This window comes from Cherax quadricarinatus, chromosome 7, assembly GCF_038502225.1.
Source record: "Cherax quadricarinatus isolate ZL_2023a chromosome 7, ASM3850222v1, whole genome shotgun sequence".
Taxonomy (NCBI): Eukaryota; Metazoa; Arthropoda; class Malacostraca; order Decapoda; family Parastacidae; genus Cherax; species Cherax quadricarinatus.
In genome coordinates this window covers 57,935,224-57,959,820 of record NC_091298.1, presented here as the reverse complement: position 1 = coordinate 57,959,820, position 24,597 = coordinate 57,935,224, and the positions used below count along the sequence as shown (strand labels likewise).

The window sequence follows — 24,597 nt, the reverse complement described above, 5'->3', positions numbered from 1 at the left end:
CCGTCCTACTCTTAATTCTTTCAATAATAACTCTACCATACACTTTACCAGGTATACTCAACAGACTTATCCCCCTATAATTTTTGCACTCTTTTGTCCCCTTTGCCTTTATACAAAGGAACTATGCATGCTCTCTGCCAATCCCTAGGTACCTTACCCTCTTCCATACATTTGCTAAATAATTGCACCAACCACTCCAAAACTATATTCCCACCTGCTTTTAACATTTCTATCTTTATCCTATCAATCCCGGCTGCCTTACCCCCTTTCATTTTACCTACTGCCTCACGAACTTCCCCCACACTCACAACTGGCTCTTCCTCACTCCTACAAGATGTTATACAGTACTGTATTGTATAGTAATTTTGTAGTACTGTGTATAATTTGCAGTAATTTTGCATTCCTTTTTGGGGTGATGAAGTGTAAACTGCCTTGATTGATAATGGTGACCCATAATAACTTTTATTGTAAGTCAGAGGAGCGGTAAAGTTCCTCTAATTTAGAAGACTAGGAAGCTATAGATGGCTGAGAAATGTGCCACTAAGATGCTAGATTCAGCCTTTATTAGTTCAAGTTTCTATTTAACACAGACCCACACAGTCTCTTGGCACCACCTCTTGCTTTAGAAGTCATTGTTAATTGCACTTTATTTAATATGTTAATAAAGTCACACAGAAACACTGAACCCAGGGAAAATTGAGAACTGAATGACCACTGTATGTGTCAGTGAGTATAAACAATAAACTGGCACAGGTGGCCTATGCATAGCTCAGGGAACAGTGAAAACACAGGTTCTGAATGTGGTTGCTCTGGGTCGCGCTAGACAAATGTTGGAGTCGTCAGACTTGGTCTGATGCTTCGGAAGACACTCAAACACTACCACTGTGGACAGAATCTGGAATTAGACTTCTTTCCATTTTTGTCCATTGCTTCCAACATTGTACTGTGTATTCTAAGTGGAGCAATTTTGGGCTATGCATTTCCTTATATTTAAAATACTAAAACGCCTTCAAAAACATCTGTTATCATAAGAAACTAATGTACATAGTGTTAAACTTGCAAGCTCTTCCCTTCATAGACAGTTATGTTTTTACATTGTTTTACATATTATTAAGTATCATAAGTAAAACAAATATCAGTGCCAATTTAAGAGTTAACATTGTGTGTAGAAAATGTAAGCATATTGAATTTTACTGAAATATTAGAAATACAGTAGACAAAATTAATCAAGGTTTGTGCTGCATCATTAGCCTTTAATAACTTTTCATTTTTTGTCAAAGAATAGCTATAGGTTGATCTGTGTGTTTTATTATTATGACATAATTTATTTCCAGATTATGGACCTTCCACTGCACATGGAGAGACGACATTTAGCCTTCTATCGGGAAGTGAGCTTAGTTCTCCGTGGGGATGACATACAGCGCACCAAGGTCTTACTATAGCTTCTGTAACCCCTGTAATATATATTATTTACTGTAGAGATCATTAATGGTTTTTTTTTTTTGTGCTGTGAATACTCACTTAACCCTTTCAGGGTCGAGACCACTGATTTCAAACTTGCTTTCAGGGTCAAAGAATTTTAAAAAATATTTTTTCTTATGAAATGATGAAAAATCTTTTTCAAAAGATAATGAAACCAAACATGTGAAATTTGATGGAAATCGTACAGAATTATACTCTCGCACAGTTAGCAGTCTCGGTGATATTTATGCATTGGTGATTTTTGTCCACTTTGAGCCATTGGTGGTTTTGACGACTTCGGCCAATTCCATTGTTCCAGTTGGTCAAACTCGTAGTTATTTCGCTAGTATTCCTTCTGTTCTATCGATTGAGTACTAGAAACTACCCATTTACCTATTTCGACTATTCAATAAAGTGATCAGAAATTGGTAATTTGGCCAGTTTCACACAAAATTCAGAAATTTCCAGTTGAACATTGTAGACATTCTTGGCATTAAAAAAATATTTTCTCTTCATTAGTTATGTTCCCAGGTCTCTTATTATACTTGCTTTCCATTTTGAGTTTTTATTCACACAAAAAATAGGAGATTTACTGTTATGCAGACTACATTATTGTAATAATTGCATAAATAATGTCAGTGCATTCCTAAATACGTATTAGACTGGCCAGTTGGACACACATTGAATGAGTGATGTCATTCGTGTACTCTGGAATATTGGCAAAAATTGAACATTTCCTCTACTTTGAGCTTAATTTCAAGCTACTTTCGGTTCAAAAACCAATCAAAATCTCTATTTCTGTAATATATCTTCTATTCTATCAAGTGAGACCAAGAAACCAAGAATGCTTCTTTAAAAACCATACAAAAATACACCGCAAAGTCGCTGTTTTAAACCAAAAAGCCAATTTCAGTTTTTTCTTATTATTTACTGCTTGGTGCAGGATTTTTTTATATGGTGCACACTTATTGCACAAACCTATTACCTCATATCTAGGCCCAAATTTACTGTTCACAGCTTATCTGAGTAAGCTGAGCTCATGGCATAAAACTAGGGGACTGACCCTAGCTTCAAAGCAGTAGAACTACAAGACTGACCCTGAAAGGGCTAAACCAAACACATGGTCGCCGAGTTTTTCCCCATTATGCACTACGTGTTGCAAGATTTTTTTATATGGTGCACACTTGCCACATAGCCCCAGACTCTCATATCTAGGCCCAAATTTACCACTCAAAGCTTATCTGAGAGAGCTGAGCTCATCACGTAGAACAGCAGGACTGACCCGCGCACTTCAAAGATGTACTATGGGACCCACCTTAAATTAGTTATGTTTGATTAATTTAAAATTATATTATATTTAACCAGTGTCATTAGCTTTTAATTGTGTTTATTATAGGAAGAAACAAAAGGTAAAGCATTTTTCAAAGAGCTGATATGAGAAAGATAGTGCAGTATCACGTATGGGAGTAGAAGGAAGTGGAAGAAAAAATTGGCTTGGAAGATATCTGAAGATGTAAAAGCAGCCATAATTGGTCAGACAATAGGGAAAACTCAGGAAGTGTATAATGACATTGTAGATTTACAGTTTTTGCATACACTTTTGAAGAATAAGAATGGTATAAGATGACTGGACAAATGAAACACAAAAGTAGGTTTTTGAAGGATACTAGAAAATTAATTAATTGGTCATAACAGAGAAAGAACATGAAACTTACACATGAGAGGGCATGTAGATAATATAATGCAAGGTGGTTAAAAAGGAAGGAGGTTTTAGAGAAGGTAGGTATGAGATCACATTTGCTCTGTGACAATGCAGAAGACACAAGATTTCATTTTGGTATTCATGAGCCTGTAAAAATCTTACAATTGTGTGGGCTGGAATACTTTTTGGGAACTTTTGAAAATATATTGGATCGGAAGCAAGTTAATTGGTGTAAAGAAATTTGTAATAGCATTAATGTGTAGCACTGAAGAGAAGATTGATTGAACAGTAGGTGATGAAATATAAAAAGGCCTTACAGTTTTGTATATACGTACACTATAATATATGAATTGTGTAGTGAGAGATGAAAGCAAGAAAAGGCATAATAGATTCAAATCTAGACCCCTGCTCACCACCATCTTTTTTTTTTTTTTTTTCAAATTGATTCAGTGCTGATGAGATAAAGTCAACAAGTTACAAAAAGTAATGCACATGTTCAACCCTGTATCTTAGAAGAAAGTTCAGTGCAACTGAGAGTAAAATACAGCAATAATTTGCAAGAAGTGAGAGAACAGAATGCAACACAGCTTCATTGCAAGTGCTACAATCAAATACTCAAGGCATGCACTCTTACTAAATATTTTGTTTTCAAAATTCTCCATTTACAGTAGTGTATATAAAAATTTTGGTGGTAAAAAGCAAATTGTTTAATTTTAAAAAAATTCAGAGAGGTAGCGCTCAGAGCACGGGGGTACCAATTTTCAGTTAAATCAGTGTGTGTTTGTCAAAGTTGAGAAGTCTTTTCGATTGAAACAATAAAAAAGGTGCTGAAGATACTGTAAGCCACAAACACATGCTAACACATGCAAGCACACACATGCAAACATACGTGTGTTCATTTGCAACTTCAAATTTAGGGGAAATATATGTAATGCTGTGGGAGCTTTCTTCTCTTCCTTTGCAGTCGGCCTGTGGATCAGGCCATTGTTTTTATGAAGAGACCTAGTCACACTTAATGTACACAACCTCCCATGCCTCAGTTTTCTGTCCATACTGTACTCAGCTCTGTGCTAGTGAATTGATTTTTTTTATCTTTTCATAATTATATCCTGTGTCTGGATAGTAACCATGGCATCCACAAGGAATGTGAGTAATGTTGAAGTGGCAAAAAGTTGTTTGAATGTAAAAGTCTTGGTGTTTAAAAAAAAAAAAAAGATACTGTATTAGATAAGCTATATGTGTGCTGGGTAAAGCATAAGCCTATGGTCTCATTAAAGCATCAGTTGGTTCAGTTAAAAGGAATGAGAAGAAAAGAGTATGTACAATGAGTGACCCAGAATGCGACCTCTTGAAAAGAATGAATGACACAGGTCAACACAGCTAAATGAGACAAAAATTGAGGGAGTGGATTGAACAGAAAACCAAGAAAAGTTCACCACTTAATTTCATCTAAATAAGGGAAAAAAAAACCTTTAGAGTATTATAAAACAATATGATAGGGAAGGGAGGCCTGAACAAGTGTGTGTGTTTAGTACAGGCTGTTTCCATAAGTTCAGATTGCATAATCAGTTGCGTAATATTAACTTTTCTGGTGAAAGTGTTTTAGCTGACCATATGGCCTCTGGCAGTTTCCTTGCTGAATTGCATGAAATTATTTCCAAGAATGGTTATGAGCCATAGTAAGTGTTTAATGCCGATGAGACAAATCTTTATTGAAAGATGTCATCAAGAACTTACTTCAGCAGATGTCAGATGATGATAAGAGTAAGCCCATGGTAATTTATCACTCCAAGACTCCCCATGCTTTGCAAAGTACAGATAAAACCACTTTAATGGTTATTTGGAGGCCAAATCAGTCAGCTTGGATGACAGAGGAATTATCTTTTTACTGGTTTAAGTATCACTTTATTCTGAAATTCAATATTTTACCTGCACAGCAAGAACCTTTCATTCAGCATTCTCTTTCGCCTCTGATATTTCCTATACTCATCCAGAACTCTTAGTGTATATGCTTCCACAAGTAAAAGTTTTGTTTTTACCACCAAATACAACATGTCATACAACCACTGGATCAGGGAATTATTAGAACACTTAAATGTAACTGTACATGAAAAGTGTTGCAGAAACTTGTGGCAAAGGACACTGACTCAGACCTTGGAGTATTAGACTTTTGGCATAAATTTAACATTGCAGATGCCATCAGCTGCATCTGAAGTGCATGGAACAAAGTGCCCCAGTCAGCTTTAAATGTAGGCCGGGGAAAAGTATGGCCTAGAATGGCGAATAATTTCACATTTCCCCTTTGGTTGAGAGCCAGGTGCAAGAAATTTTACAGCTGACAAGGAGATTACCAGGTGAGAGCTTTGAAGATATGTTCAAAGATGATGAGGAAGAGAGAGGCCCAGAGGAAATGTATTTTGTTAGACCTCGGTGCCGAGATACAAGGATGAAGATGAGGAAGAACAGCCTGAAGAAAAGCAGTTACTATTGCAACAATTATGTGAGCAATTCCATATTATTGGTAAAGTTGCAAGACTCTCTTCCTGAAAAGGACTCTGACAAAGAAGCACTGCTTTGCAGTGGGGCCTGGAGCAGCTGATGATAACTTACCATCAGCTGTATAAAGTACTGTAGGATATAACAGATCAAAGACATAACAGAATTCCTCAGTACATGAGGTTCTTGCATTCAGTATATTAGTGCAAGAATCTCAGCCATCCATCTCGGCTAATGATCCACAACATTCCACCTCAGCCCAGTAGGGCCACACCACACCTTTCCACTCCTTTCAAAATCATTGACATACATGAGCAACCAGAATTTAAGGTAAGAAATATTATATATGTAATTTTTGTAGTCCTAAGCATTGTCTTAAACATACATCACCATCCAACTACAATCTTTTTTTCTTTTTTTTTGGGGGGGGGGGGGTCTAAAATAAATAGCCCTATTTTTCTCATATGTTCTTCAGTTAATTTTAGACAATTTATTGATTAGACGCCATTTTCTAAAACTTAACTACCATCTTAATTGATGGTCAACTGTACATAGAAAACACGAGAACAATAGTACACTTGAAGATCGAGGTTCCAGTAAAAGATCATGAAGCGGAGCATGATCTTTCATCTGATCTGAGTGTATTACAGTTTTAAAAGAAGCATTGTTCACATGTTTCCTATATACCATTATTATTCATGCTACTAAAGATTAACTATTAATCTTGAAATGTAGGCCACATTAATTTTTGTAAGGGAATTTTAGACTAACACACACGACTGAAATAAAATGCAGAAGTTTTAATGATTATTCATTATACCATAGGTATAAATTTATATTTTTAGTTCACAAAAACTAATTCAGTATATTGATGCAGTATCTCATCTTATGGTTGCTTATTTTTGACATTTTGTGTTTTAAGTACGTACGTAGTAACAAATATTGCACTTCAGTATTTTGATCAAATTATCAGATTTGGCCATACAAAATTGTTTATTAAACAAAATGATTTTTTAAGTATTTAGCATTGATTAATACACTTGTTGAAATTTATTGCAGTTAATGATTTGTCCAAATTTATTTCTTAATATGCAGGTATATACGTGTGGGGAATGTGGCAAGAAAATCCAAGGAACTGTATCAATAGTGCAACATTTTTTAGCTCATGATTCTGACATGATGAAGGTTGGGACTGCCATGAGTACCACAATGTTAAATGGTGGTGAGCATAAAGACATGGAACATTTACTACTTAATGGTGATGGCAAGAGTGAGAGTGTAGGACAGAGTGCAACACAAGCAAATTTGTGGTTCCTTGATACCAGACTGCAGAATGGTTCTGAAGAGAAAAAATGTGATGATGAAAGTGGTCAGGGTAAATTAAGTGGTACAGAAATGGAAGTCAAATCAGTGAAAGGTGTCCCTGTGTTAACTAGTCATGTGAACATCCCAGAAACACAGACTTTGGACTTCAGAGCCGTTTTCCAAAATGGCTTCAGGGAGAGTGAAGTAACAGAAAATGGAAATATATTAGAAAATACAAGCTGTAATACTAGTCCCCAGGAGCCTTTTCAAGTAGAAATTAATCCCTTAGACTTGTTAACGACTGTTATTGAAGAAGATCAGAAAAGTGAAAATCCAATTCTTCCTGCCGAGCACTTCCTCCTCAGTCTTCCAACACCAACACATTTCTTAGAGGGTGAGGGCGGTAGCCAGGAGGATTCCACTGATGGTTTCCAGGATGGCCAAGAGAACGATGATGATGGCAGCAATGATGGCTTTAGTGATATCCCTAGTGATATATTGCTGGACCATCCAGGTGTTTATCACTGTGATATGTGTGAAGAAACTTTTAAATATCAGTATCTTCTAGTGGCACATAAACATCAGGTGAGTAAAAACATTTAAAGTGCTCTTTTGTATTGTGTGTCATTGCTGTATTGTCTTTCTATATCCTGTTTGCTGTTCATTGTTGTCTCAAGAGTTCATTCAAAGAACATTCCACTTGACCTCAAGCTTTACACATTTTCATTAATTCTTTCTGCATTTCAACAGTTGGAATGTTTTAAAAAATGCACACGTCACACAAACGTGCATGCATACGTACATACGTGAATGTCGTGATACTGCTTTATACTCTTCATTTCATAAATCCTTACAACACTGTCCACCTTCATTATTCTACATTGCTGTTGTAGTATATCTCAGTTGCTTGCACTTCAATATATATATATTTTTTTTTTTTTTTTTTATCACACTGGCCGATTCCCACCAAGGCAGGGTGGCCCGAAAAAGAAAAACTTTCACCATCATTCACTCCATCACTGTCTTGCCAGAAGGGTGCTTTACACTACAGTTTTTAAACTGCAACATTAACACCCCTCCTTCAGAGTGCAGGCACTGTACTTCCCATCTCCAGGACTCAAGTCTGGCCTGCCGGTTTCCCTGAACCCCTTCATATATGTTACTTTGCTCACACTCCAACAGCACGTCAAGTATTAAAAACCATTTGTCTACATTCACTCCTATCAAACACGCTCACGCATGCCTGCTGGAAGTCCAAGCCCCTCGCACACAAAACCTCCTTTACCCCCTCTCTCCAACCTTTCCTAGGCCGACCCTTACCCCGCCTTCCTTCCACTACAGACTGATACACTCTTGAAGTCATTCTGTTTCGCTCCATTCTCTCTACATGTCCGAACCACCTCAACAACCCTTCCTCAGCCCTCTGGACAACAGTTTTGGTAATCCCGCACCTCCTCCTAACTTCCAAACTACGAATTCTCTGCATTATATTCACACCACACATTGCCCTCAGACATGACATCTCCACTGCCTCCAGCCTTCTCCTCGCTGCAACATTCATCACCCATGCTTCACACCCATATAAGAGCATTGGTAAAACTATACTCTCATACATTTCCCTCTTTGCCTCCAAGGACAAAGTTCTTTGTCTCCACAGACTCCTAAGTGCACCACTCACTCTTTTCCCCTCATCAATTCTATGATTCACCTCATCTTTCATAGACCCATCCGCTGACACGTCCACTCCCAAATATCTGAATACATTCACCTCCTCCATACTCTCTCCCTCCAATCTGATATTCAATCTTTCATCACCTAATCTTTTTGTTATCCTCATAACCTTACTCTTTCCTGTATTCACCTTTAATTTTCTTCTTTTGCACACCCTACCAAATTCATCCACCAATCTCTGCAACTTCTCTTCAGAATCTCCCAAGAGCACAGTGTCATCAGCAAAGAGCAGCTGTGACAACTCCCACTTTGTGTGTGATTCTTTATCTTTTAACTCCACGCCTCTTGCCAAGACCCTCACATTTACTTCTCTTACAACCCCATCTATAAATATATTAAACAACCACGGTGACATCACACATCCTTGTCTAAGGCCTACTTTTACTGGGAAATAATTTCCCTCTTTCCTACATACTCTAACTTGAGCCTCACTATCCTCATAAAAACTCTTCACTGCTTTCAGTAACCTACCTCCTACACCATACACTTGCAACATCTGCCACATTGCCCCCCTATCCACCCTGTCATACGCCTTTTCCAAATCCATAAATGCCACAAAGACCTCTTTAGCCTTATCTAAATACTGTTCACTTATATGTTTCACTGTAAACACCTGGTCCACACACCCCCTACCTTTCCTAAAGCCTCCTTGTTCATCTGCTATCCTATTCTCCATCTTACTCTTAATTCTTTCAATAATAACTCTACCATACACTTTACCAGGTATACTCAACAGACTTATCCCCCTATAATTTTTGCACTCTCTTTTATCCCCTTTGCCTTTATACAAAGGAACTATGCATGCTCTCTGCCAATCCCTAGGTACCTTACCCTCTTCCATACATTTATTAAATAATTGCACCAACCACTCCAAAACTATATCCCCACCTGCTTTTAACATTTCTATCTTTATCCCATCAATCCCGGCTGCCTTACCCCCTTTCATTTTACCTACTGCCTCACGAACTTCCCCCACACTCACAATTGGCTCTTCCTCACTCCTACAAGATGTTATTCTTCCTTGTCCTATACACGAAATCACAGCTTCCCTATCTTCATCAACATTTAACAATTCCTCAAAATATTCCCAACATCTTCCCAATACCTCTAACTCTCCATTTAATAACTCTCCTCTCCTATTTTTAACTGACAAATCCATTTGTTCTCTAGGCTTTCTTAACTTGTTAATCTCACTCCAAAACTTTTTCTTATTTTCAACAAAATTTGTTGATAACATCTCACCCACTCTCTCATTTGCTCTCTTTTTACATTGCTTCACCACTCTCTTAACCTCCCTTAACTTCAATATATATTGTTGGTAATCAAATAACAATGGGTAGGGCTGAAACCCATGGCAAGAGTGTCCTAAAACTTGCTGGTCAGTATGTTATCCACTGTACCTTGCCGACCTAATAAGATTCATCCAACTAGGTACATTTATATACACCATAGGAAGGTTAGCATGGGCTACCACTGTAATCACAAATGAAGTTTTTTTTTTTTTTTTTTTTTTTTTTTTTTTTTTTTTTTTTTTTTTTTTTTTTTTTTATTTTTTTTTTTTTTTTTTTTTTTTTTTGTTTTTTACTGATGAATCTCACACCAGCATGACTGTTGCATGCTCTAGCTTATGTCCCCTTCAAAGCTGCTGTCATGACTCACAAAATCATAACACAATTTCAAACAAACCACCGAACAGGTGGGGATCAAACCCATTGCAGATTTTTTACCTAAATTATATTGATGCAGGTAAAATGCTTCTTTATTTAATGTGTCATCTGTTGTTTGACTGATAATTTGTTTTTCCATATTTTTCTCTCTCTGATAAAAATATAATAGTTTAACAGTCTAATACACTAATAATAAATTAGTTGAAGTGCTGGTAATGTGTTGCTTCAAGGAAAGGAGGGGTGCCATATTCCACCAAGGCAGAGTGACTCTTGTATGCTTAATAATTAAGACTAATCATCACATAACATACTAAGAAGAGGATCACACTATTTCTTTTTTTTTTTTTTTTTTTTTTTTTTTTTTTCAACAAGTCGGCCGTCTCCCACCGAGGCAGGGTGACCCAAAAAAGAAAGAAAATCCCCAAAAAGAAAATACTTTCATCATCATTCAACACTTTCACCACACTCGCACATTATCACTGTTTTTGCAGAGGTGCTCAGAATACAACAGTCTAGAAGCATACACATATGAAGATACACAACATATCCCTCCAAACTGCCAATATCCCAAAACCCCTCCTTTAAAGTGCAGGCATTGTACTTCCCATTTCCAGGACTCAAGTCCGACTATATGAAAATAACCGGTTTCCCTGAATCCCTTCACTAAATATTACCCTGCTCACACTCCAACAGATCGTCAGGTCCCAAGTACCATTCGTCTCCATTCACTCCTATCTAACACGCTCACGCACGCTTGCTGGAAGTCCAAGCCCCTTGCCCACAAAACCTCCTTTACCCCCTCTCTCCAACCCTTTCGAGGACGACCCCTACCCCGCCTTCCTTCCCCTATAGATTTATATGTTTTCCATGTCATTCTACTTTGATCCATTCTCTCTAAATGACCAAACCACCTCAACAACCCCTCTTCTGCCCTCTGACTAATACTTTTATTAACTCCACACCTTCTCCTAATTTCCACACTCCGAATTTTCTGTAAAATATTTACACCACACATTGCCCTTAAACAGGACATCTCCACTGCCTCCAACCGTCTCCTCGCTACTGCATTTACCACCCAAGCTTCACACCCATATAAGAGTGTTGGTACTACTATACTTTCATACATTCCCTTCTTTGCCTCCATAGATAACGTTTTTTGACTCCACATATACCTCAAAGCACCACTCACCTTTTTTCCCTCATCAATTCTATGATTAACCTCATCCTTCATAAATCCATCCGCCGACACGTCAACTCCCAAAATTCATTTTATGGTTAATATTTTTTCTAACAAATTGTATACAAGCGGATTATTAAAGTATTTAATGTAATGTGCTATAGCAATGGTAATCATTCATTGCACATGCTGGAGACTCAGTTCTCCATCCATTAATTACAAGACAGACCTATTGCCTAACTATGCACTCTGCTGAAAGTGGAGACCTGGTAAAGGGTTAATAAATTTTTATATTTTAAGATATTTTGAAAATGGAAGAGATGGAAGCTCGGATTATTGTCTGATGCTTCTTTTTTGTATGAATTTATCAAAATTGATTCATGTGAAAAATTTAAATTTGTTTGAATAATAATTTTATGTTGTACCCAGGTTCATCAAGATCTTAATGTGCAGTACGAGTGTCAAGTTTGTGGTATGGAATATATAGTTCTTCAAGAACTCAAGCGGCATATGATGACGCATTCAGGAGCCACCATCTTCACATGTAATGTGTGTAGCCAAGGCTTCTCCGACCGTGCAGCTCTCAAGTCACATGCCCTCTCACATGGGTAAGTAAAGTTTTCATTTTAATTCTGGACATACAGGCAGGCCCTGCTTTGCAGTGTTTTGCTAATACAGCAGTTTTCAATTATACCCATTCTTCATTTATTCAGACTTCCTACAATAAATAGTAAGTGGTGATATTCACCACTCACTATAAACTAAGGACGAAAATATTTTAAGGTAATAATGTATGTTCTCCATGGGGAAGTGGAACAGAATTCTTCCTCCATAAGCCATGCATGTCGTAAGAGGTGACTAAAATGCCAGGAGCAAGGGGCTAGTAACCCCTTCTCCTGTATATATTACTAAATGTAAAAGGAGAAACTTTTGTTTTTACTTTTGGGCCACCCCGCCTCGGTGGGATACGGCCGGTACGTTGAGAGAGAGAATAATATATGTACTATATGTACATTTTTTAGACCTAGCTATATTTCTCAATATATGATAGTGTAAACATGTTATCAGGCTTTTATATGCATTTGAAAGTAAAAGAAGGCTGTGATTCGCTTTACAGGGATTTTCACTTTACAGCAGTAGCCTGGAACCTAACCTGCTGTAGAAGCAGGGCCTTTCTGTATATATTTTTTATTTTATTTTAACATATTGCCTGTTTCCCACTGAGGCAGGGTGACCCTTAACATATTTGTGTGTTCATTAATTACAGCATATCTTTTTAAAAAATAAATTGTATAATTCTTGTTTTTTTTTTTATAACACATTTGAGGTTAGGATGCTGCCCTATGGTAGGACTTGGTGTATTTGTTCAACAGTATTTAGGTAGGAATAAAATAAACTAAAATACTATGAAACTGTAATAATTATATTTTATGTTACAATGTTAAACATAAATTTAATTTTCAGAAGTGCTATGGAAAGAGCAAGCAAATGTGAGTCTTGTGCATGTGAGTTTCCCTCCAAGTCTGAGCTTACCAGACATATTGTCAAGTATCAGGGAACATGTAACCCCAACAAAAGTGGTTAGTGAATCTTGCAAAGCTTTTGTTTTTTAAATAAAAATTATTGAGTGTGACAGGATCTTTTTCTTTTTTTATAGCATGCCTGTTGCATTGAATTGTTTGAGTTTTGCATAATTCAGAGTTTTTTTTGGTTTACATTTGTTGTACAGATGTATACAAGTTTTGTTGAAAAATTAAATTACTTTTTTTATATAAATTTTACAACTTCCTTCCATTTATCACAACTGTGTATGTAATTCTTTAAAGTATTGATTTGAGAAGTTTTGGAGTCAGAGATATGATGATGCGTTTTGTTAGTAATCTTCAATATTATTATGCAGTAAACCCTTGATATTACAGACTAATGATTGTCTGGGTATCTGTTAGATCAAAATATTAAAATTAGCAATAAAGTGCACTAAAGTACTCTGTACCTAATACAGTGGTACCTCAAGTTTCGAACAGCTCCCAACTTGAACAATTATGTAAGTGTATTTTTGGGGGTCTGAAATGGACTAATCTAATTTACATTATTCCTTATGGGAACAAATTCGTTCAGTATCAGCACTTGAACAGCCTTCTGGAATGAATTAAGTTCGTGACTCGAGGCACCACTGTATAATACTCTGCACACAATTTTCATGTATACTGCAATAAACATTGAGAATAAGAAGTTAAAAGTGCAATTTACCCAGGAGATTTTGTCCAGAATTCTAAAAGTCTGTTTTATTGAGGTTCATTACATTGAGGGTTTACTGTATTATTGTTTTATTCATAAGGAAGCATTGAATCTTTAAGGGTCATACAGCATCTGGGGAATAGGAGGCAATCAGGCTTGATCAGAGGAGGGTGAGGGTAGCCCTGAACCTTTAGATGAAACGCTCTTCACTAGCATCACGGTATCTCACCTGAATGGAGTAATTTTCACTAATTTTGAAGAGGACTTTGTGAAGTTCTGCCAAGAGGTATTAGTTGGCTTGTTGATTACAAATCTTGTACCTAAATAATATATTATCATAATCCTTCTTTATCTAAAATTCAAAGGAGGATATTTCTCTTAGTGATATAGAAACAAAACTTAAAAAAATGGATGCTAATTTAATTTTCTTTTTCTAGAGGGAGTAAAATGTGCTACTTGTGGAGAAGATCTTCCCACTCTAGAAGCATTAAAAGAGCACCGCCGTACAGCCCATCCTACTCCGGAGGTCACAGCGGGCTCGGGTAAGAAGGGTTTTGAATGCGACTACTGTGGCAAGACCTTTAATTGCCGCTCAAACCTTAGAGACCATTTGGTGAGTGCCTCAGATTTTCTACTATAGGGAGGATGGAAGACAGTTACTGTTATAATATTGTTGGTAGAATTACCATCATGTTAGGTAAAAGGGCATTATACCACAATTAAGTGTCACATTATTTGCACAAGTGTCCTTTTACTTAAAACAGCGTTGTTGTTATACAGTGGAACCTCAGTGTTCAAATGTACAGGACCTCGTACAAACCTGAGTCCAAACAATTTTGTTCAGGAAAAACTGACCTGGTCTTTGAATGTTTTTCTAGTCCAAACATGCTGACTTGTTTAAAATTCAGTTGTAAAAAAACTTTACATGAAAGCCTTGTTTCAGAAGTGCTGTGAAGTGACCTCTGACACTGACTTAACTCTCAGAAACTTTTGGAAGAGTCAGTTCAACATCCTCCAGTGTGTGAGGCAGATAATTAAAGCCTGGGAAATCCTGTTTCAGACATCGAACTTTTTGCAGTTCGAGCACCACCTAGGAGCCAATTAAGTTCAAACACTGGTATTCCACTGTAAATGTAAATGCTACCAATTCTTTGTAAGAATTTGTTAAACTTTTATTCTGCTCCATCCTCTTGGAATACCCAAACCATCTCATTTCCTCCTCACCTCTCGGAGTTATACTTTTGGTAATGCTGTTTTTTAATCTTCATGCTTCGAATTCTCTGCAGAAAATTCAAACCACACGTTGCTCTCAAATGTGACTTTTCCACTCCCTCTAGCTTTCTTCTTACTACATACATATAACATTTAAAGACCATTCTTCACACTCGTGTAAAAGTATTGCTAGCATTTTACTGTGGCTCTTTTTCTTTTTTTACCTCTATTGATAAACTTTTTTCCACAGATGACTCAACACAACACCTTCCCCCCCCTCCTCTCCCCACCCTTGTCTATTCTGTAGTTTACCTGATCTTTCGTGGATCCATCTGTCAGTAAGCAAGGTTTGAATCCTGGAGATAGGAAGGAGGGATGGATGTTGCAGTCTGTATGTAATCTCGATTATGTCAGCACACTTCTGGAAAGATAATAGTGTAATAGAGTAAATAATGGTGAATGCATTTTCTTCTTTTGGTCATGCTGCCATGGTGGGACATGGCCATTGAAATAAAAAAAAAAAATAGTAAGTTTACCTATCACACAAAAATAGGCTGTCGGAAAATTTCTGAGGAAACTAGGGAGCTACAGGATGATCTTGATAGGTTGATGTTTTGTTCAGAGAAGTGGCAGATGTAGTTCAGAGTAGATTTTTGCAATGTAAATTCATGCAAGTGGAACAAACTCCCAGGTAGCATCATTGAAGCAAGTACAGAACTTGAGTAGTAGCTTTAACTATGGGGGACAGATACATGAATGGGAACTCTTGGGTGTGAGTTGGAGCAGTAGGCCTCCTGCAGCGCTCCACTATTCTTTTGCTCTTCAGGTCTGCTTTGTGTATTCTGTAGTTCTTCTAGCCTACTATCCTACTCTCTTGGCATGTTTGCTGAATTCTGTAGTTATTTTATAAACCCATGAACACGCATTATATTTTAACTATTTTTGAAATAATTTTAAATACATCTCTACACTTGTATTGCATTTAACAATCAGAGTTAAGAGACTTGAACATAATAGTACTGTTGCACTGAATACTTATCTCTTGGACTCATCTTCTACCCCCCTTAGTTACACTTTCACTAGCTGGTTGATTGCAAGTATTCAGTGATTTCTTGCTCTGCCTGACAGTGGAGAATTTTAGGTCCAGCTGTGCCTTGCTGATAATGGGCTTTGCTCTGACTTAGCTTGCCTCTGACAATTTACTCATTGGCATTTATTATTACCTTGTTTCTTTCTTATTCCTATTTTACTCTTTGCTTGTCACTTATCTTTCTTTCTTTCAACACACCGGCCGTATCCCACCGAGGAGGGGTGGCCCAAAAGGAAAAACGAAAGTTTCTCCTTTTACATTTAGTAATATATACAGGAGAAGGGGTTACTAGCCCCTTGCTCTTGGCATTTTAGTCGCCTCTTACAGCACGCATGGCTTACGGAGGAAGAATTCTGTTCCACTTCCCCATAGAGGTAAGAGGAAATAAACAAGAACAAGAACCTGAAAGAAAATAGAAGAAAACCCAGAGGGGTGTGTGTATATATATGCTTGTACATGAATGTGTAATGTGACCTAAGCATAAGTAGAAGTAGCAAGATGTACCTGAAATCTTGCATGTGTATGAGACAGAAAAAAGACACCAGCAATCCTACCATCGTGTAAAACAGTTACAGGCTTCCGTTTTACACTCATTTGGCAGGACAGTAGTACCTCCCTGGGCGGTTGCTGTCAACCAACCTTCTACCTAGGTTATCACTTATCATAATTCTTAAATCATATGTATAAGATATATGCAGTACATTATAAATTAATCGTAATGGGTTTGTGTTTTTAAATATAATTTTATTAGTATTTTTAATGGTATTTTATGATGAATGTTTTTAAATTGGCAATTTGTTAACAGGTTGTTCACACTGGTGAGAAGCCCTACCCATGTGATATTTGTGGCAAGTCCTTTAGCTTCATCCACAATATGAAGACTCATAGATTGACCCACAATGAAGGACGGAAGGAAGTGTGCCCATACTGTGATAAAGCGTACAAGAGCAAGATCTCACTTTATTACCATATGAAGAAAGGAAATTGTAGAGGACTCTCGACCAAAGAGGTAAGGTTATATTGTACCTCATGGGGGTAAACATTTTGAGATGTTTAATACTGATAGTACAGTATATACAGTGGAACCTCAAATATCGAACTTTCTTCGTTCCAGATGGCTGTTCGAGTGCCGTTACCGAACAAATTTATTCCCATCAGGAATAATGTAAATTAGATTAGTTCATTTCAGACCCTCAAAAATACACTTACATAATTGGTTGAGTTGGGAGCAGTTCGATATTTGAGGTTCGATATTTGAGTGAAACTTGGGCAACAGTTGGTATCAAAAATAGATACCCAACTATTGCACACGTCTTGCTTATCTACTTGTTCCTTACTGTGTACCATTAAATTAATATAATGATGGAGGAAGGGGGTGCAGGAAGTTTTGTGTGAAAGGGACTTTGACAAACAGTAGGTATGTGTGGAGACAAATGGTTTTTGGGACTTGACAAGCTATTGGAGTATTAGCAAGGTAATATTTTGTGAAGGGATTCATGAAAACTGGTTAGCTGGATTTGATTCCCGGAGGTGGAGGTGGGAAGTACAGTGCCTGCACTCTAAAAGAGGTGTGTGGGATATTTGCTGATTAGAGGGACATTTAAACTGTTATCTGTGTGCCTATGCCAAGACAGTGATAGTGTAAATGACGGTGGAAGTTTTTTTTTTTTTTTTTTTTTATCACCCTGTCTTTGTGGAAGATGGCCAGCATGTTAAAAAAAAAAAAAGTTTGACCAGTGTTCCACCTCTGATTCTCACCTGCTGCTGAGTTGCCAGATGGTGGTGATGTTTGATCAGCTTTGAGTGCCTTAGGAACCCAACAATCCATTTTATGGCCTAAATAATAGGACTTTTTTTCCCTTTCATCAACCTTTGCTGTGACCTGTAGCCTATAGCTTGGAACAAATTAGGATAGGGTTTGGACTGCTGTTTATGGATTCAATTTTTTTTAAACCCTTGGAGGTGTCCAGATCCCTGATCTGAAAAGTGTCTACAGGGTCCAAGAATTTAAAAAAAAAAAAACTAATTTTTTCTAATGAAATGGTAGAGAATATTTTTTCTGAAGGTAATAAAACAAAAAGTACAAAATATGATGGAAAACTGGCAAAATTAAGCTTTTGCAAATTTTGCTGTGTCAGCAATATTTACACATCAACAATTTTTGCCTACACTGAGTCCTATTTTAGGCCAGTGACATTGTTCCAGTCAACCAAATTCTTAGCTATTTCGCTAGTATGTCTTCCATTTTATCGACTGAGCACAAGAAACTGGCCACTCAACTATTGAAACTACCCAATAAAGTGATCAGAAATTGGTAATTTATTGGTCAATTTCACACAGAATTCAAGAAATACCAATTTCAAAATAGGGTCCAGAATAAACAATATTAAAATAACATTTCTTTTGTTCATTATTCATGTTCCCAGGCCTCTCCTATATTGCACTGTTATGTAGACTGCTGCATTATTGTAATAAATGTATAAATAATGCCAATGCATTCATAAATGGCTGTTAGAGTGGTCAGGTAGACGTGTATTCGATGATTGATGTCATTTGTGTGCTCTGGAATATCGCAAAAATCGAATATTTCTGCTACTTTGAGTTCAATTTCAAGCTGCTTTCAGTCTTGACACCATTCAAAATCATCTCTTATTTCTGTAATATATCTTTCATTCTATCAAAATGAGACCAAGAAACTGAGAATACAACAGTAATAAAAATCATATGACAATAAACCACAAAGTTGCTGTTTTAAACCAAAAACACAGTTGTAGTTTTTCCCCCATTATGCACTACTAGCTGCAGGATTTTTTTTTCTATGATGAACACTTGCTGCATAGACCCATTCTCTCGTATCTAGGCCCAGATTTACCCCTCACAGCTTATCTGAGTGAGCTGAGCTCATGGCATAGTACTACAGGACTTTCACTGACTTCAAAGCCATGGAACAACGGGATTGACACTTAAAGGGTTAAAGAGTACAGAAAGTTAAATTTTGCTATTTGCATTCACAGGTTCCAGAAGGGTATCACCGGTGTACTGAATGCCTGCAGATGTTTGCCAGTGAGGAGAGGTTCAAGATCCACAAAGATAAAGGTCACTGCCATACATCTCACCGTTGCCCACACTGTGGCTTGCGCTGCTCCACTGAAACACGTCTTCATAATCACATTCAGAAGGGTGTCTGTCAAAAGAAGGTGAATATTGTAGATGTATTAATAACTTGTAGATTTTTACAGGTGTAACATCTATCCTTTAAGGGAAAGAAAAGGATTTTTGTAGACAGCACTCACAAAATCAAAATCAGGAGTAACTATTAATGGTATGGTTTCTCTTACCTAGAGTCACAAGTGTGTGTTTATAGTACTTGGAAAAAGCAGTCTGGTAGTTAATTTCACAGCAGTGAGAGATACAACGTCCGTGGGGCTGTCACAACCCTCAACCCAACAATAACAACAGCACAAGGCGATAGCCTTGAGCAGCATTTCTCACAACATTATTTTTTTCATGTTTTTTTTGGATAGTTTGCATTTATATTATGGTGGGTATTACTCTGGACACATTTATTTAGTAAAAAATTGTCTTAGCTGGTAAAATATGATATTTTTCTTTTGCTTTTATTTGCAAGTGATAGCTGATAGCCTGACATATTTTTGCTCATAAACTGTATATAATTTCTGACTACAGTACAACCATCAACTTTAGCCAAAGCCTCAACCATCCACCTCAGCAAACAATCCACAACCTTCCACATCCCTCTCCACTCTGTTCAGAATCATGGACATATACCAGCAACCAAAATATTAAGTAGGAAATATTATTTCAGTAACATTTGTAACCTTAGGCAATACATTGAACATAATACATCACAACTGAACTACAACTACATTATTATTTTAATTTTTTATGATTTGGAGACCTAAAATAAAGTTTGGCATTTTTGAGGGGTCCAAGGAATGTAACCCTATTATTCCCATAAGTTCTTAGTTTGTTTTACACGATTTCATCTTGCACCAAGCTTTCAGGAACGTAGCTACTGTGTTAATCGACAGTCTACTGTATGTCAAATTTAACCTGGACATTATGCATATGTCAGCCTAAGTTTTATATTTTATTATTTTTTTCTATAATTTTTGTTTCTTCTGCTTATTTTCGTATTTTTTTTTTTCAACAAACCGGCCGTATCCCTCCAAGGCAGGGTGGCCCAAAAAGAAAAACGAAAGTTTCTCTTTTTAAATTTAGTAATTTGTGAGCAAAGTAACATTTATGAAGGGATTCAGGGAAACCGGCAGGCCGGACTTGAGTCCTGGAGATGGGAAGTACAGTGCCTGCACTCTGAAGGAGGGGTGTTAATGTTGCAGTTTAAAAACTGTAGTGTAAAGCACCCTTCTGGCAAGACAGTGATGGAGTGAATGATGGTGAAAGTTTTTCTTTTTCGGGCCACCCTGCCTTGGTGGGAATCGGCCGGTGTGATAATAAAAAAAAAAAAATAATTTATACAGGAGAAGGGGTTACTAGCCTCTTGCTCCCAGCATTTTAGTCGCCTTTTACAACACGCATGGCTTAGGGAGGAAGAATTCTATTCCACTTCCCTATGGAGATAGAGGAAATAAACAAGAACAAGAACTAGAAAGAAAATAGCAGAAAACCCAGAGGGGTGTATGTATATATATGCTTGGACCTGTATGTGTAGTGTGACCTAAGTGTAAGTAGAAGTAGCAAGACGTACCTGAAATCTTGCATGTTTATGAGACAGAAAAAAGGACACCAGCAATCCTACCATCATGTAAAACAATTACAGGCTTTCGTTTTACACTCACTTGGCAGGACGGTAGTACCTCCCTAGGCGGTTGCTGTCTACCAACCTACTATCTACTGCTTATTTTCGTATTTTGTGTAAATAGTTTTAAGAATAAGAAGAATAAGAATAAGAAGAAGAAAATTGTCAAAGTGGGAAGTCTGAATGTGCGTGGATGTTGTGCAGATGATAAGAAAGAGATGATTGTGGATGTTATGAATGAGAAGAAGCTGGATGTCCTGGCTTTAAGTGAAACAAAGCTGAAGGGGGTGGGAGAGTTTCAGTGGAGAGGAATAAATGGGATTAGGTCAGGGGTTTCAAATAGAGTTAGAGCTAAAGAAGGAGTAGCAATAATGTTGAAGGATAAGCTATGGCAGGAAAAGAGGGACTATAAATGTGTTAATTCAAGGATTATGTGGAGTAAAATAAAGATTGGATGTGAAAAGTGGGTTATAATAAGCGTGTATGCACCTGGAGAAGAGAGAAGTGTAGAGGAGAGAGAGAGATTTTGGGAAATGTTGAGTGAATGCGTGGGGAGTTTTGAATCAAGTGTGAGAGTAATGGTGGTTGGGGATTTCAATGCTAAAGTGGGTAAAAATGTTATGGAAGGAGTAGTAGGTAAATTTGGGGTTCCAGGGGTAAATGTAAATGGGGAGCCTTTAATTGAGCTATGTGTAGAAAGAAATTTGGTAATAAGTAATACATATTTTATGAAAAAGAGGATAAATAAATATACAAGGTATGATGTAGCACGTAATGAAAGTAGTTTATTAGATTATGTATTGGTGGATAAAAGGTTGATGGGTAGGCTCCAGGATGTACATGTTTATAGAGGGGCAACTGATATATCGGATCATTATTTAGTTGTAGCTACAGTTAGAGTAAGAGGTAGATGGGAAAAGAGGAAGGTGGCAACAACAAGTAAGAGGGAGGTGAAAGTGTATAAACTAAGGGAGGAGGAAGTTCGGGTGAGATATAAGCGACTATTGGCAGAAAGGTGGGCTAGTGCAAAGATGAGTAGTGGGGGGGGGTTGAAGAGGGTTGGAATAGTTTTAAAAATTCAGTATTAGAATGTGGGGCAGAAGTTTGTGGTTATAGGAGGGTGGGGGCAGGAGGAAAGAGGAGTGATTGGTGGAATGATGAAGTAAAGGGTGTGATAAAAGAGAAAAAGGTAGCTTATGAGAGGTTTTTACAAAGCAGAAGTGTTATAAGAAGAGCAGAGTATATGGAGAGTAAAAGAAAGGTAAAGAGAGTGGTGAGAGAGTGCAAAAGGAGAGCAGATGATAGAGTGGGAGAGGCACTGTCAAGAAATTTTAATGAAAATAAGAAAAAATTTTGGAGTGAGTTAAACAAGTTAAGAAAGCCTAGGGAAAATATGGATTTGTCAGTTAAAAACAGAGTAGGGGAGTTAGTAGATGGGGAGATGGAGGTATTGGGTAGATGGCGAGAATATTTTGAGGAACTTTTAAATGTTAAGGAAGAAACAGAGGCAGTAATTTCATGCACTGGTCAGGGAGGTATACCATCTTTTAGGAGTGAAGAAGAGCAGAATGTAAGTGTGGGGGAGGTACGTGAGGCATTACGTAAAATGAAAGGGGGTAAAGCAGCTGGAACTGATGGGATCATGACAGAAATGTTAAAAGCAGGGGGGGATATAGTGTTGGAGTGGTTGGTACTTTTGTTTAATAAATGTATGAAAGAGGGGAAGGTACCTAGGGATTGGCAGAGAGCATGTATAGTCCCTTTATATAAAGGGAAAGGGGACAAAAGAGACTGTAAAAATTATAGAGGAATAAGCTTACTGAGTATACCAGGAAAAGTGTACGGTAGGGTTATAATTGAAAGAATTAGAGGTAAGACAGAATGTAGGATTGCGGATGAGCAAGGAGGTTTTAGAGTGGGTAGGGGATGTGTAGATCAGGTGTTTACATTGAAGCATATATGTGAACAGTATTTAGATAAAGATAGGGAAGTTTTTATTGCATTTATGGATTTAGAAAAGGCATATGATAGAGTGGATAGAGGAGCAATGTGGCAGATGTTGCAAGTATATGGAATAGGTGGTAAGTTATTAAATGCTGTAAAGAGTTTTTATGAGGATAGTGAGGCTCAGGTTAGGGTGTGTAGAAGAGAGGGAGACTACTTCCCGGTAAAAGTAGGTCTTAGACAGGGATGTGTAATGTCACCATGGTTGTTTAACCCTTTGAGGGTTTTCGTCGTACTAGTACGTCTTACGCGTAGGGGTTTTTGACGTACTAGTACAGTGGACCCCCGGTTAACGATTTTAATCCGTGCAAGAGGGGTAATTGTTATGCGAAATAATCGTTATGTGAATGAATTTTCCCCATAAGAAATAATGGAAATAAAATTAATCCGTGCAAGACACCCAAAAGTATGAAAAAAAAAATTTTACCACATGAAATATACATTTTCCCACACACAAAGAGAAGGATACATGCACAATAGTAGAGTAGTACATGCACAGTATATATTGTGCATGTACTAGTCTACTAAATGAAGAATAAATGACACTTACCTTTATTGAAGATGCAGCAATGACTGATGAGACACTGTGTCCTGGGAGTGCCTTTTCCTCCTGAGTACTGTAGGTCCTGTTTGGCATTTTCTTCCAGAACAGGCCTTATCACACTGTGTATGCCACTACGATTCTTAAATCTCTCAAACCAACCTTTGCTGGCTTTAAATTCACCAATATGAGCACTAGTTCCAGGCATTTTTTCCTGTTCACCTGGGTGTTAGTCGACTTGTGTGGGTTGCATCCTGGGAGATAAGATTAAGGACCCCAATGGAAATAAGTTAGACAGTCTTCGATGACACTGACTTTTTTGGGTTATCCTGGGTGGCAAATCCTCTGGGGTTAATTGTTTCTTGGTATTCTCAATAAGCCACACCAACAACGGTGCTACAGCAGCAGCAGCAGCTGACAGTGCAGCAGCAGCAGCAGCTGTACCACCAATAGTAGCGATGGTTGATTGGGGTTTATTATACAACCTGGCCAGCTCGGAGACATGCACTCCACTTTCATACTTATCAATGATCTTTTTCTTCATCTCTATTGTAATTCTCACCCTTATTGCTGTAGGGTTGGCACTAGAAGCTTTCTTGGGGCCCATGGTCACTTATTTTCCAGAAAAAGCACCGAAAACACTGTAATAATACGAAATATTCCGATTGTATGCTTGGATGTTACCGCGGAGGCTGGCTGGTAAACAATGCCACCGGCGGAACATGTGAGCGCGTCTCGGAAGAAAATCGGTAAGCGGGTTTTTAAGCGGTATGTGAGGCAAAATTTTTGCAATTAAAGTAAGCGGTATGCGAAATAATCGCTATGTGATGCCATCGTTATGCGGGGGTCCACTGTACTCATAAATTCTAGCGACCTCAAATCTAGTGGGAGAAAGCTGGTAGGCCTTCATATGAAAGAATGGGTCTATGTGGTCAGTGTGCACAGTCTAAAAAAAATCCTGCAGCACACGGTGCATAATGAGAAAAAAAAAACTTTTTCCATTTTTTTTTAATAAATCAGCGACTTTGCAGTGTATTTTCGTATAGTATTTATTGTTGTATTCTAGTTTTCTTGGTCTCATTTTATAGAATGGAAGACATATTACTGAAATTGAGATGATTTTGACTGGTTTTACAATGAAAGGTGCCTTGAAATTGAGCTCAAAGTAGCAGAAATGTTCGATTTTTACCAAA

At 37.5% G+C, this 24,597-nt stretch overlaps 1 protein-coding gene across 7 annotated transcripts in view; it reads left to right on the top strand.

Moving 5' to 3' along the window:
• The window catches only part of LOC128687046 (uncharacterized), a 54,936-nt gene that overhangs the window by 9,441 nt on the left and 20,898 nt on the right, over positions 1-24,597 (top strand). For all 7 annotated transcript variants that reach the window (XM_070082512.1, XM_070082513.1, XM_070082508.1 and 4 more), the window contains 7 exons: positions 1,335-1,430; positions 6,755-7,549; positions 11,969-12,147; positions 13,004-13,119; positions 14,215-14,390; positions 16,885-17,088; positions 19,094-19,276. In XM_070082512.1, the coding sequence (XP_069938613.1) occupies positions 1,335-1,430; positions 6,755-7,549; positions 11,969-12,147; positions 13,004-13,119; positions 14,215-14,390; positions 16,885-17,088; positions 19,094-19,276 (1,749 nt within the window). The remainder of the gene's footprint in view (positions 1-1,334; positions 1,431-6,754; positions 7,550-11,968; positions 12,148-13,003; positions 13,120-14,214; positions 14,391-16,884; positions 17,089-19,093; positions 19,277-24,597) is intronic.